The sequence below is a fragment of the Varanus komodoensis genome, unplaced genomic scaffold, assembly GCF_004798865.1.
Source record: "Varanus komodoensis strain SLA01 unplaced genomic scaffold, ASM479886v1 scaffold20_1, whole genome shotgun sequence".
In the NCBI taxonomy this organism is placed as follows: domain Eukaryota; kingdom Metazoa; phylum Chordata; class Lepidosauria; order Squamata; family Varanidae; genus Varanus; species Varanus komodoensis.
The window spans coordinates 3,545,678-3,558,577 of record NW_025335587.1 but is presented as its reverse complement, the minus strand read 5'-3'; the positions used below and the strand labels follow the sequence as shown (position 1 = coordinate 3,558,577).

At 41.1% G+C, this 12,900-nt stretch overlaps 1 protein-coding gene across 1 annotated transcript; it reads left to right on the top strand.

Moving 5' to 3' along the window:
• The first annotated feature begins 416 nt into the window (after window positions 1–416).
• GPX7 (glutathione peroxidase 7) lies at window positions 417–11,509 on the top strand. Its single transcript, XM_044430276.1, has 2 exons — window positions 417–629; window positions 11,060–11,509. The coding sequence occupies exons 1-2, from the start codon at window positions 423–425 to the stop codon at window positions 11,351–11,353; spliced, it is 501 nt and encodes a 166-aa protein (XP_044286211.1). The 5' UTR covers window positions 417–422; the 3' UTR covers window positions 11,354–11,509.
• The last annotated feature ends 1,391 nt before the right edge of the window (window positions 11,510–12,900 follow it).

The following is a 12,900-nucleotide window of genomic DNA, read 5'->3' as shown; positions in this document are numbered from 1 at the left end:
AATCCCCCAGCCGGTTCGCCTCTATGTTTAAAGGAATTTTTCAAATATATCTCCCAAACTTCATAATAACAAAATCTCTCTCTTCTAATTTGTTATTTCTTGGTTCTCATATGTAATGCCACTTTGGCTTATTTCATTTGCAGTGGTTATACGTAGTTTTACAAAAAAAAAAGCTAGAAAATAAGAGGATTGTAGCGATTGGATGAGGGTTGTAAATTTTTTAAAAGCTATGTTTTCCAGTGAACTGTATACACTGCAACAAACCAAATCAGATTCTTTACTAGTAAATGGATTGTAGCAGAAAATGATAATTCCTTGCGGCATATGATGAGAAACACGACTGTCATCCCCTTTTTGCAGCAGTTACTTTCCGGCAATGCTTTGCGATGCTGGAGGACGTCAGAGCAGGATTTTAGTGCAGTATGTTAGACCCTGAGGGCAGTGCGGAGCACAAAGTTGATCATTGCTTCCCCAGAGTTTTCCTCCTCCTTTTAGCCATGCTGATCGTCCTAGGAGCAATAATCTTTTTGGCATTCTCTGCCTCTGAGCAGAAAGAGGACGATTTTTATTCCTTTAAAGTGGTCAATATCAGGGGCAAGCTCGTCTCCCTGGACAAATATAGAGGCTCGGTAAGTTTGCAAAGAGGAGGTCGGCTACACAACTAACCAGCAAGACATCTCGGCATGCCTGCATGACGGACGGGGTGGGAGAGTGCACTTATTAAACTGACGCGAAGATTTTAGCGACGATGATCTTTCATCTTGAGCATCCTGTCTCGCGTTTCTTTGGCTTGGCGTCTGTGGTTCTTCTGTCTTGCTTTATTAAAAAGTTTCCTTTTCTGCTTGATTGGTTTGAGTCTGTTTCTTTAGAGCATCTTCTCTTGTGTATACGTGGCAGGGAGGCAAGATCTTCTCATTGTCTTGCATTCGCGCAGCACTGCTGCATTGATTCCTGACAATGAAGGCACATGCTTGGAACCCATGTGGTCTATTCTAAATATTTTCAGACTGTATTGCAGCCTATTTCCTTTTAAACATAAAAAAATATTTAACTGCGACCAAGAAAGAGATGGGGAAGGAGGAAGTTTTAATATTAGTTGGCAGGCAAATTCAGCCAGATAGCTCAACTAATTTGTAATTTTATAACTGCATAGTGCTATTAGTGCAGCTCCTTTGGATTCTTACATTTTAGAATTTAACGAATTACATGCAGTTTGTAATTTTATATCAGTATCAAGTTCTAAAATGTAAGAATTCAAAGGAGATGATTAATTCCCAGTAATGCCTTTCAAATTTGTCCTTTCAGATATTAGAGATGCTATTAATATCCCTTTCCTAAAGACTTTAACTTAATTAAAAGTGTAGGGAAGTTTTTACTGAACAGTAGAAAATAAGCATATTATTAACAGTATAGTATAAGCAGTAATATTGTTAATAAGGAATGGCCATCTGGATAATATTAAGCCATTTGTACTGACTGCCAGGCCATGTCCTCCTTCAACTCTGAAGTGCTGGTATTAACATTCAGACAGTCTTCCATGGCTTGGGGCAAGGTAACCTGAAGACTTTCTCTTCCCATATATACCTGCTTTCTTTTTCTGGGAATCCCTTCTGAGAATCCCTGCCAAAAGAACTGAGGTGGACACCTTTTTTAAAAAGGGCCTTTTCTGCTGTGACAATCCAGTTGTGCAATGAGCTTCACAGAGAGGCTTGCCTGGTGCCTGTATTGAGATCTTTATAGCACCAGGTAAAGGCCTTCCTGTTTTCCCAGAAATGTTGATCTTTCAGTTTGTTTTACCCTTAATTGTACTTTAAATCTTTGCATTACTGCCAGGGTTTCCTTTGACTTTTACTTCTATTTGATATTGTAGTTTTAAACTTACATAGTGCCGTATCTCTGGTTTTAATTGTTGTGAACTATCCAGAGAACTGTAGCTATTGGACAGTATACAAATGCAATAAATAAATAAATACCAGTCTCCACTAAGACATTGGTGCTTTAAAGGTGTTGACACACTCTGCTAAGAAATTCTTCAAACAAGTAGGTGTGTTAGTCAGTTACAACAAAAATCAGAGTCCTGTGGCACTTTAAAGACTAACTTATTATTTACTTTTATTATTGCATGTGCATCCTGCCCTTTTCCTCTTGTCAGGAATCCAAGGGAGCTCACAGCCTTCCACCTCTCTATTTTATCCTCACAATTTTGTAAAGTAGATTAGACTAGACTAAGAGATTGACCCAAAGAAACCTATTGAACTTCATGGCAGACTGGGGACCAGAACTTGTGACCCGTTAAGTGCTAGTCCAGCAATCTGATGGCTACACCACACTGGCTATTACAGCATAAGATTTCATGGACTAAAGTCTACTTCATCAGAAGGTTGAACTATTATTCTGAGATACACACATACACTTAATTGTGCATATGTATGTAGCATATGGGAGGGCAGGCGTGGAATTGTAAATTGTACTCCCAGAGCAAAATGAAATGAAGGTAGAATGGACCTTATACTTTAGACTAGGGCAGAAAACCTCTTTTAGCCTGAGGATCAAATTCAATTTCAGAGAAGCTCCAGTGGTGGGTGGAGTCAAAGGCAAATGGGGGTGTGGCCAAAAAATACCCGCACACAGTCATTTAAAGCTCTTCTTGTCATTAAGCCATTTCAAAGTTTTAGAATTGGGGTGAGGGCACCACAAAAGAGAAAATTAGTGGTTGAGGGAGGGATATGCAGTGCCATGGGAAGAGGAAGAGGCTATCTGAAAAACCCTGGAGGGTTGGAGTAGGATCCTAGAAGGGCTAGATTGAGCTTACAGGCCTGAAATTTCCTATCCTTGTTAGAGGCAGTAATAACTAAGTTATTAGTGCTTAGTATTTAAAATATTATAATTCTGCTGCATCAACTACCATGTACTTGTACAGCTATTAATTTCAATGGGCTTGCATAGGAGAAGTTTGTGGGTTGCACAGCAACTAAGTAGGAATATAAGAATAGTATGGAAAATTACTATACCTGCCCAGCAACAGATTTTAATGAACTACTAACAGAATTATGGCTATTCAGTCAATAAAGATTGATAAAGCAGATGGAACCCAGCTTTTATAAATCAGTATAGAATACCATAATGCATATAAATAAAAATACACCTAATAACAGTAGAAAAGAGTAAAAAACAGAAGTATATAGGCTTTGTGCAGGCTCACATACATGCCCAACTACACCAAAGAGTTTCTGTGGAGCAAAAACACTTGAAATAAGATGAATTCTGGGTGTTAAAATTGAATATACATGAACTGTACTTCAGGATTTATTTAAGAACTCACACAAAATAAAAATACAGGATTGTAATTTGTGTGCATGACCATGACAGAAAGCATTGTAAGTTATTTAATTGTTATATTTATATTCCTCTTGGAATTATATTATATTACCATACCAAGCAGGTAAGAACACATAAACCCATTCCTCTATCACCTTAATTGGCTACCAATTAAAGTCCAGGTTTGCTTTAAGGTGCTTATATCGACATATAAAGCCCTAAACGGCTTAGGGATTTATATAAAGGAATCTCTCCTCCCATGTATACCTACCAAGACTCTAAGATCATCTATGGAGGTCCTTCTCTGGGAGCCACCTTTAAAAGAAACAACGAAGGTGGGCATAAGAGGAAAGGCCTTCTTGGTTGTGGTGCACCAGCTGTGGAATCAGTTCCCTAGAGGGGTGCACCTGGTACCAACCCTTTCTACATTTTGGTGCCAGGTGAAACCCTTTTTATTTTCCTGGTATTTTAACTGCTAAATATGATTATCAAATCTTACACTGGTTTTTATTCATATTCTCATTGGTATTTTGTGGAATAATTATTATTCCACAAAGTACATTATTATTGTTATAGTTACTGTTATTAATATGCTTTTTATTCTTTGTGATGTAGTGAATTTTGATGGACTGTTGCTGTCTTATTGACACCAAAGTCATTTATATTATGTCATGTTTTTATATAGTTTTTTATTCTCGTTGTACACCATTCAAAGAGCTCTCTGATGAATGATTGGGATATAAAAGATATAAATAAATAAGTAAATAAATAATTACTCCTTTCTTCTGCAAGGAACCTAACGCAGCTTACATATCCCCGCTCTTGCTTTTCTCTATTTTATTCACATAACAGCTCTGTCAGATTGGTTAGGCTGAGAGTTGGTGATAGGCCCAAAATTACCCTGTGGCTGAGGGCTGTCTAGAACCAGCAACACTCCCAATACTCCAACCACAACACCACAGCTGCAACATTTATCCAGTGTGCCAATGCAAACACTCTAACCAGTATTTGGAATTCAGCTCTTTATGGTATAGAAAAGGTGCATTATAGTAAATAGCAGGATACAAGCCATCCCATTGCATTTCAATAGCCATTCTGTAGGGTATTCCTTTTTTTCTGAATAACCAATTGTTCTCTTTGCTTACACAGTGAATTCTGTGTCCATTCTAATGGAAATTCTGATTAGATACATTCTCATGGCCTTCTGGATGGAGAAAATGTATATGAAAGGGCATTGTGCTTCCTTAATTTTAGCATGGTGCTTCTAAACTATTTTAGGGAAGTCATATGGCAGCTACACAGCATCTGGGAAGCCATAGAAGAGTTTGGACTCCCAACTCCAAGTTCTCCAGAGCACCAGCCTTGGAACTGGGAATAAGAGTTCTGATCCCCTCTCCCTTCGCAGCTGTCATGTAATGAACTTTGCTGTTTGCCCCTCCAAGGCTGGGGAGGCAACCTCAGAGTGGGGTAACAGGAGTATTGAGGGAGGAGACTGGGGCAACCAAGATCCGAGATGTCCTGTACTCTTTCCAGAGTCTTTCCCTTGCCTCTGAAACAGCAGCACTAGACAAACAATAAGAGCTGTCTGCTGCAAATGCAGCTCAGATGGAGCAGGGAAACAAAGATGGCTGCCAAAGCTCTTTCTGCTCTGCATTAAAGGAATGTAAACCTCCAAGTTCAGAAGCTCCTTCTTGTGTCAACTGGATTGTGCCCTAAGCCTCTGCCTATATTTCCATTACACGGACGCCTAAAGTTTAGAGGCATTTTTTACAAATGGCTGTCAAAGAAGATGCAGCAGCAATTGGTACTGAGAAACCCATATTTTTCTGCACACAAATATGGCACTCCCAATGGACAGCATAAAAATGTCATTTTTATCTAATTTATCTAGTTCTGAGTTTTGAAAACTCAGTTATGCTACTGCCTATTTTAATACTAACTTACACACTAACATTCGATGGGTGGGTTTCCCTGACTCAACAAGCCATGGGGTGGGTTTATTTTACCACCATAGTTGTTCTATTTTGCAGTCTGAACCCTGTTGTGGTATTTCAGTGTGGTTCATTTGGTCTTTAGAAAGCATTAAGAGAAACACCAGTTTATTCTATGGTTTCTTGGCAACACAATGGCTTGTTGTGTCCTCCAAACTCAGAAAACGCAACCCAGCTAAAGTACTTTGGCATAGGAGTAGGTGATCAGCGGGACGATGCAGAGGAAAGGAACAGCGCTGTTCTGCTGATTCTTCTGTTGTCCTTCTCCAGAACGTGCTCTGGAGGGAAGCCCTTCATGTACATACAGGGGATGGGGTATGAGGTGAGACTGAGGGAACTGGGTTTCTTCAGCCTGGAGAAGAGGCGACTCAGAGGGGATATGTTGGCGACATACAGGTATGTGAGGGGATGTCACATGGAGATGGGTAGAGACCTGTTCTCCCCTGCAGAGGAAGGCAGGACGCGCTCCAATGGAGCAAAGCTCAGGGAGCCAAGGTTCCATTCGGATGCCAGGAAGCACTTCCTGACAGTTAGGACCCCAAGGGTGTGGAATGGGCTTCCACGAGAGGTCATTGAGGCCCCATCGGTGCGAGTGTTCAAGGAAAGGCTGGACATCCACATGGTGGGCATGTCGTGAGCGGAGCTGGCTGGTGCCGGAGGTCAGACTAGATGGCCCAGGAAGCCCCTTCTGACTCGCTCTGTTTCTATGTTTCCATGAGCTAGAGGGATGAGAATTAGCTAGGCCACAGTGCCCACTGCCCCCCTGCTGTGCCAGCTGAGTGACTGTGCCACTCAGCTGATTCCCCAACTGCCCCCCATTCTTGCACCTGCTTGCCAGAGAGGTGTCCTCAACCTAGTACCTGTGTGAGGGACATGACTCTAGTGAGAAGGAGCAAGAAAGGGAAGGGAGTGCTGCCTCCCTTTCATTGCTGCTTCTCGTAAAAAGGTGTCAGGTGGGTGCCCAGTTGCGGATGCCTCTTTTGCAAGTGGGAAAGAAAAAGGGGAGTATCTTGTGGAATCAGCTGGGCAGTGCTGCCTCCAACCAGGCACTGCCACCCACCTGATTCTCCCCCTCCCACATGTGCACAGGAGGGGCTTCCCTCAGGTGTGCCTATGGGAGGGGGCAGAGGAGGAATCAACTAATTGGCACTTGTTTCCACATCAGCACTTACCACCCTTTTGCCTGAGCATGGATCCAGCATGCTTCTTCAGCTCCAGTGGTCCCCTCTGGAACAGGAGGAGAGGGCGCCCGATCAGCTCATTCATGCTGTCTGCTATATCTCAGGGCATGAGCCCTGTTTCTGCAACAGAGACTGCTTGACAAATGCAGCAAGCCAAAACTCACTTTGCAATCATGACTGTCAAAGAGAGGAGCCTCATTCCTCCCCTTGGTGTCTCCTGGGATACTGCCTGGAGGACCAAGAGGTAAGGAGATGGTGGGAGGATGGCGAGTTACCACTATAAGTCTGATTGTCTGGCAGGCACATTGAGGTAAAAACAAAACAAAACACAACAAAAAGAACCTTGGTAACTATACGGGGTTCTTTGCCATGTGGAGTGAACCCAGCCTATATCTAGTTGTTTAATGATCTCTTCCTAACACTGAATGCTCTGGTTGCTTTTTTCCAAGTCTCTCATTTGGGTATATTGATAGTTTTGGTGGTTAGAACATTTGGAAACCATCTCTATAGACAAAACAGTTGAACTATCTGTATAGACATGGTTGAACTTTTATTCAGTATCATCAAATCTAACCCTTTCGGGGTAGATGGGGAAAAACTGGTTCTATTTCCAATGTGATGACTTCGTTTCATCCCAGCAGAGCTACAACATTCAGCTTTCACTACGTAAATCTGTTTATGTGTTTATTGTATTTCTGTACTACCCAGTAGGCAAAGCTCCTGGGTGGCTTACAACTGCTAAAAGCATCAAATACAACATTAAATACAGTATAAACATTCAAAGGTTTATAACTACAGTGTAAGATAGAAGTAAAAGCCAAAGTAAACCAGGGTCTACAGAAAAAAATTTAAAGCAAAGAGATTAAAAACTGGAATTCCTTGGGGAAATTCTTGGCAAAACAAGGTCTTCACCTGGCACCAGAAAGAGTACAACATAGGTGCCATGCAAACCTGTGTAAGAAGTTTTTTTTTTCATAATTGGGATGCCAGAGCAGGAATGCCATCTTAAGAACTACCCACCTTGCTTCCTTTGGCAGGGACAGAAATGGGCAGCTGAGGTTGATTATAGGGTCTGTGCAAGGATATATGGGAAGAAACAATCCTTCTTGTTAGGACTTTAAATGTTAATATCAGCAATGTGAATCATGACTTGGAAGTTAGTGCAGATGGTAAAGTACTAGCCTAATGTGATCATGTTGGCCAGTACTAGCCTAATATAACATATTTTTAGAATACCAAAATGCTTGCAATGTACACTAGATGGCAAACTTGACTCGTTTTTCTAAACTTTGATGTAAAAAGACTATCTTGTTTCTAGAAGCTAGAGAACACCCACTCCAACTTAGTTTTAACATTTAAGGATCTCTTCCAAAGGAAGGAGAAAGGGCATAGAAAAATAGGCAATTTCCTTATACTGAAACAGACTAAGCCTGACACTGGCTGGCAGAAGTTCTCCATGGTTTCAGGAAGGAGTTTTTCCAGGCTTATCTGCAGATGCTGGGGATTGATCCTAAAACTTTCTTCAGGTAAAGCTGATGCTTTACTGCTGAGGTATGGGCCTCCCATACACCAGTTTCCCCCCACACAGAGTCCTGGCTGGCGGAGCGATATGAGCAACCCTTCCCTATCAAACAATCCATCTGATTAAGAATGATGGCTTACATTTTTTCCTTGGATGTTTTCATTGGATAATGGATAAGAGGCTTTGCCAATCTGAACTGACTGAAACGTATACAGAGCACCGCACAATAGGGCACTTTCTCAACTTGTATGGGGGATTTTCTTTTCCCATTACCATCCACCTGCTAGGGGGAAACAGATCTTTCACTGGGCAGTCCTACCTATGGGATTCCTTTTCTGTAAGCAAATGCTTATATTTCAGGGCTTAAACAACTCTACCCCTATAATTCAGAGTTCCACAAGCTGGTCTTACCTGTTATTCCCAGTTCTTTTAGAACACTTTAAAACCTCCTAGTAGCTGGTATAAGAGGGATGGATGTGAGATGGACATCAACAATAGACAAGTTATTAAGGGATATTTTGTACAAAAGGGATTACTAATATTTACTCTGAAGTTTTCAAAAGAGCCAGTGTGGTTTGAGTGTTGGACTGAGATTGTGGAGACCTGAGTTCCAGTCCTTGCTGAGCCATGAAGCTAACTAGATGACTTTGAACCAACCATGGATTCTCAGCATAACATACGAGGAGGGACCCAAGAAACCTCCAGGCATTATCTTCTGGAGGGTGGGACCCTCATAGTATGGGCTTCCCTTGCAAGGTGAGTGTTCTGGGAACCCATCTGCTGGGTTGTTGTGAGAAGCTGTGTTCAGGTTCAGTGAGGGGGTTTTTTGGGGGAGGGGGGAGATCGTTCAACCTGTTTGCCTGTTTCATGATGACTGATTTACACAATGTGTGGTGATGAAATTTTGTTCATTTGAGTGTTCAGCAGTTTTTGACCAAAAACAGCATGACCCTTGTGCCCCACCCTCCCTATTCACCCAATCTCACCCATACGACTTTTTTTGTTTCCGTGAAAGAAAAAAGTCCTCTTTTTGCCACATTTTTGCCAATGTGCAAGAGGGGAAACAAAAAACAGCAGAAGTACTAAAAGGCATCAAATCGATGAGTTCAAAACCTGTTTTGAGCAGTGTAAAAAATGTCTTGAAAGGTGTATTGCATCAAATGGAGAGTACTTTGAAGGTGACTGAAGTTTGAAAATGTAAAAATAAATACGCAAATTTTAATAAATAAATTCTGGGGTTTTTCAGGTCCCCCTTTGTACCTCACAGGGATTGGAGGAAGGTAGGAGGTTATGTTAGCTGCCTTGAGTTCCTTGCAAGAAAAAAGACAGGATATAAATTTAATAAATAATATATGTTCATAAATATAGGCACAATTCAAAAAGATACCCACAAGACTCCAAACTTGGAGGATTAGGGGCCTCCTATTGATGGTAGGAAGGCCATGGACCTGTTTCTGGCTTAAGAGTAATGATTATATAGTTTATGGCAGGAATGGGGTACCTCTTGTACCCTAACAGACAAATCAAATTTTGGAGAAGCATTGGAGGAGGCACATTCTAGTGGGAGCAAAGTAGGCAGGGCCAAAGACAAAAGCAGCAGGGTCATTAAAAAAACCCAAAAAACAGCATATTGCTTACATCTCTTACTCATGCTATTTGTTTCATTTTCTGCACTATATGCATGGGTGCAAAAATGGTTTGAAAGTGTGATTTTTTCTAACAAATGCTCTGTGCAAACAATGCTTTCACTCTGAGGGAAAAAAGCTAGGCTGAAAGGATCTGACTTTTTTGGAAAAGTCGCAGCTTTTAGGAGTGGGCAAATAGTTCTGGCTTCATCCAGATGAAGAAATGATATTGATCAGAAAGAAGGTAAAGGCTGTTGTGAAGCAGTTGTGATTCACAGAGAGGACAGTGCTGCTACTCTGAGTAAATGCATAATGGGTGCATGCAGCCACCATGGGGATTTCTGTGTTCACCTACCACTGCTGAAATGATACCCCCAGCTAACGTTGTGGTAGATTTGTAGGGAAACAGGGCATGGAGGGAGCACATACCGTATTTTCAAGCAGAATCACACTTCTGGAGTCTCCTGAAGCCACAATGTTGCTTACAAGCAAGGTGTACCTTCCCTATATTCCTTAATTTGCTTCTAAATTGTACAGTTTGGGCTGCTGTTATGACAATGAATTCATTAGGAATAGGTTGCAGGCCCCAGGGAATTCTGGGTGAGGCCTGCAACCAGAAGTTGTCCCCCCTGCTCCAATGAATACTTCAGGTCTATCAAGTGCTTCAATGAGCTGGTTAATTAATTAACATTCCTCCAAGATGCTGCATGGTAGCACTGATGGAGGTCTTGGGAAATTTTTATTCAGATATTGGTCAGCTCAGAGAGCTCCATAGCTTCAAAGATGGAACTACATTTTATAGAGAATGAGTCATAGAACAAGAAATAGAGCAAGTGAAAATATTTATCTACACACAGAGAGATTTCCACTTCAGAATACTAAATGTGTTACAGTTAGCTGTGTGCTTGTTTAGGCATAGGTCACCAAGTAAAAGTAACAACAACTTAAATGTTTAATGTATTTGCATGTCTGTATGGCCAGCAATTTGGACAGCTTTAAAAGAGGATCATATTGAGAGGATCAGGCAACCAATGGCCACTAGTCCTTATGGCTACATGTTACCTCCAGTATTGGAGGCATCATGTCTGTGTATGCCAGTTGTTGGGGAGCATGGGTGGCAAGGGGAAGTTATTGTCAGGCTGTGCTTATGGGATTCCCATGGGCAGCTGGTTGCCCTGTTGTGTAAATATAAGGACACTGGTTTGATCAGCATGGCTGTTCTTATGTTCTTAATTAACCCTGTGAAGGTAGGTGCTCTTTAAAAAAAATAATAAAGGTTGAGTCAATAAATATCACACTCATGTGCATCCTGTGGTCATTATAATATTTCAATTACAGAGCAAATTAGAGTACTATTTAAAAAAAACCCTTTCTGATCTGTTATTAATTCTGCTTCTAATTGTTACCCCCTCTCCCTTTTAGGTATCCTTAGTTGTCAATGTGGCAAGTGAGTGTGGATATACTGACAGCCACTACAAAGCCCTGCAAAAACTGCAGAGAGAACTGGGCCCGTATCATTTCAATGTGCTGGCATTTCCTTGTAATCAATTTGATCAGCAAGAGCCAAATACTAATAAAGAAATTGAGACATTTGCACGAAAAACCTATCAAGTCACTTTCCCCATGTTCAGCAAGGTCGCAGTCAAGGGCACTGGAGCACACCCAGCCTTCAAATATTTAACTGGTGAGTTCAACCATCTTGTCGCTGGTTTTTAATTGCTATACTATTGCTTTAAATAGTAAAGAATTTAAAACAACTGACAATGCCATTTCAGATTTGGGAATAGATCGGTGTAGGAAGACTAGCAATATTCAGCAAGGTACAAAAGTATATTCAAGGTTTATTATGAAAAAGCTATGCATTTAAGGAACATTTGTTGGGATTATTTTCAATCTGTTTTTCTAGCTACTAGAAACACAGTAGGGACATCAGCAATTCAATTAAGGTGTAATTGACTTGTCCTTCAGACTAAAACACATCAGAATCTCTGAGTCATACCTATTTTAAACAGACAATATGCCTGGAAAAGTGAAGACCCACTTAAAGTAAGAGTATGAAACCTCTTTCAAGGTTGTTTATGGGCATTCAATGCAAGAGAGCTTTGGCTATGGGTTGGTATACGAATGAAATAGACAGACAGACAAATAGACAGATAGATAGCAGTGTTGGGGACCTGAGTTGAGCAACTCTTCTGAGTCCAGCTCTGACTCAACTTGCGATTCCTATTGTTCTTACAACCCTATTGTCATGAAGGTGGTGGGAGAGAGGAACAAGGGGGCAGGTTGGGGAAGGGACGTTGCGATTCATGCAATCCCTGGGTTAAGTATTTATGAAGGCATGGACTGCCATAAGTCCTATATGAATATCTGTGAGTATCTTTAGTGAACAACGTGGCGTGTTGGCGACACCTCACCAGTGGAGATATTCACAGTTTTTGTAGAGAACAAGATTCTTAGAGATATTCATAGCTGTCAGTTCTGCAGCATTGGCTTGAGTGTACCCAAGCCAGTATGTTTCAGGGCCTCAGAGATGAAGCAGAACCACATCCAAACAGTTTCTGGGAAGGGCAGAAGCAGAGGTGCTTAGATGACTTCTCCCTGTTGATGTTGTTTTACTTATACATGTATTTATAGGCCACCTATAACTGCCGAGGCCTTTCTAGGTAGGTTACAGTTCATAAACATACTAAAACAAAATAAAATACCTTAAAACATATTCAAACACAGCTAATTAAAACATCTATAAAAGCAATATAAAAAGGTCCACAGCATTCAGGGCTATGCATTAAAAATTTTCCTAAAAGGCTTGAAATACTATTTTTATTCAGAACTTCCTAATCCATGAGATAGTATTAAGCCTAACATTAACTGATGATGATGTAGATGAACCTGGTGCTGGAGAGTCAGTGTTTGATTGCACTGCTGGAGTGCGGAGGTGGGGGGACACTGGAGTCACTTTCTCAAGGTTGTTTGTACACCCATTTTCTTTTCTCATCATAAATGGCCTTGTAGCAGCTGAGGGCCTGGTTAGAAGGCCAAATGCTGAAAGGCAACTAGATCACTATTAGCATATCAGTACTATCGATTGGGAAATGATGCTGAATTGGCAGGAGAGAGAGAGAGAGAGAGAGAGAGAGAGAATCTGGACCTGAGTAGAATTTGGCAGGCTTGATCCCTTCTAAAGTGGCCAACAGGCCTGAAAACATTACCCAATTCGAAAGAAAGAAAGAAAGAAAGAAAGAAAGAAAGAAAGAAAGAAAGAA

Excerpts from the sequence above, each read along its gene's own strand:
- GPX7 (XM_044430276.1), top strand. The coding sequence starts at position 423 with ATGTTAGACCCTGAGGGCAGTGCGGAGCACAAAGTTGATCATTGCTTC. Across the intron at positions 630-11,059 it reads TGGACAAATATAGAGGCTCG|GTATCCTTAGTTGTCAATGT; the intron begins GTAAGTTTGCAA and ends TCTCCCTTTTAG.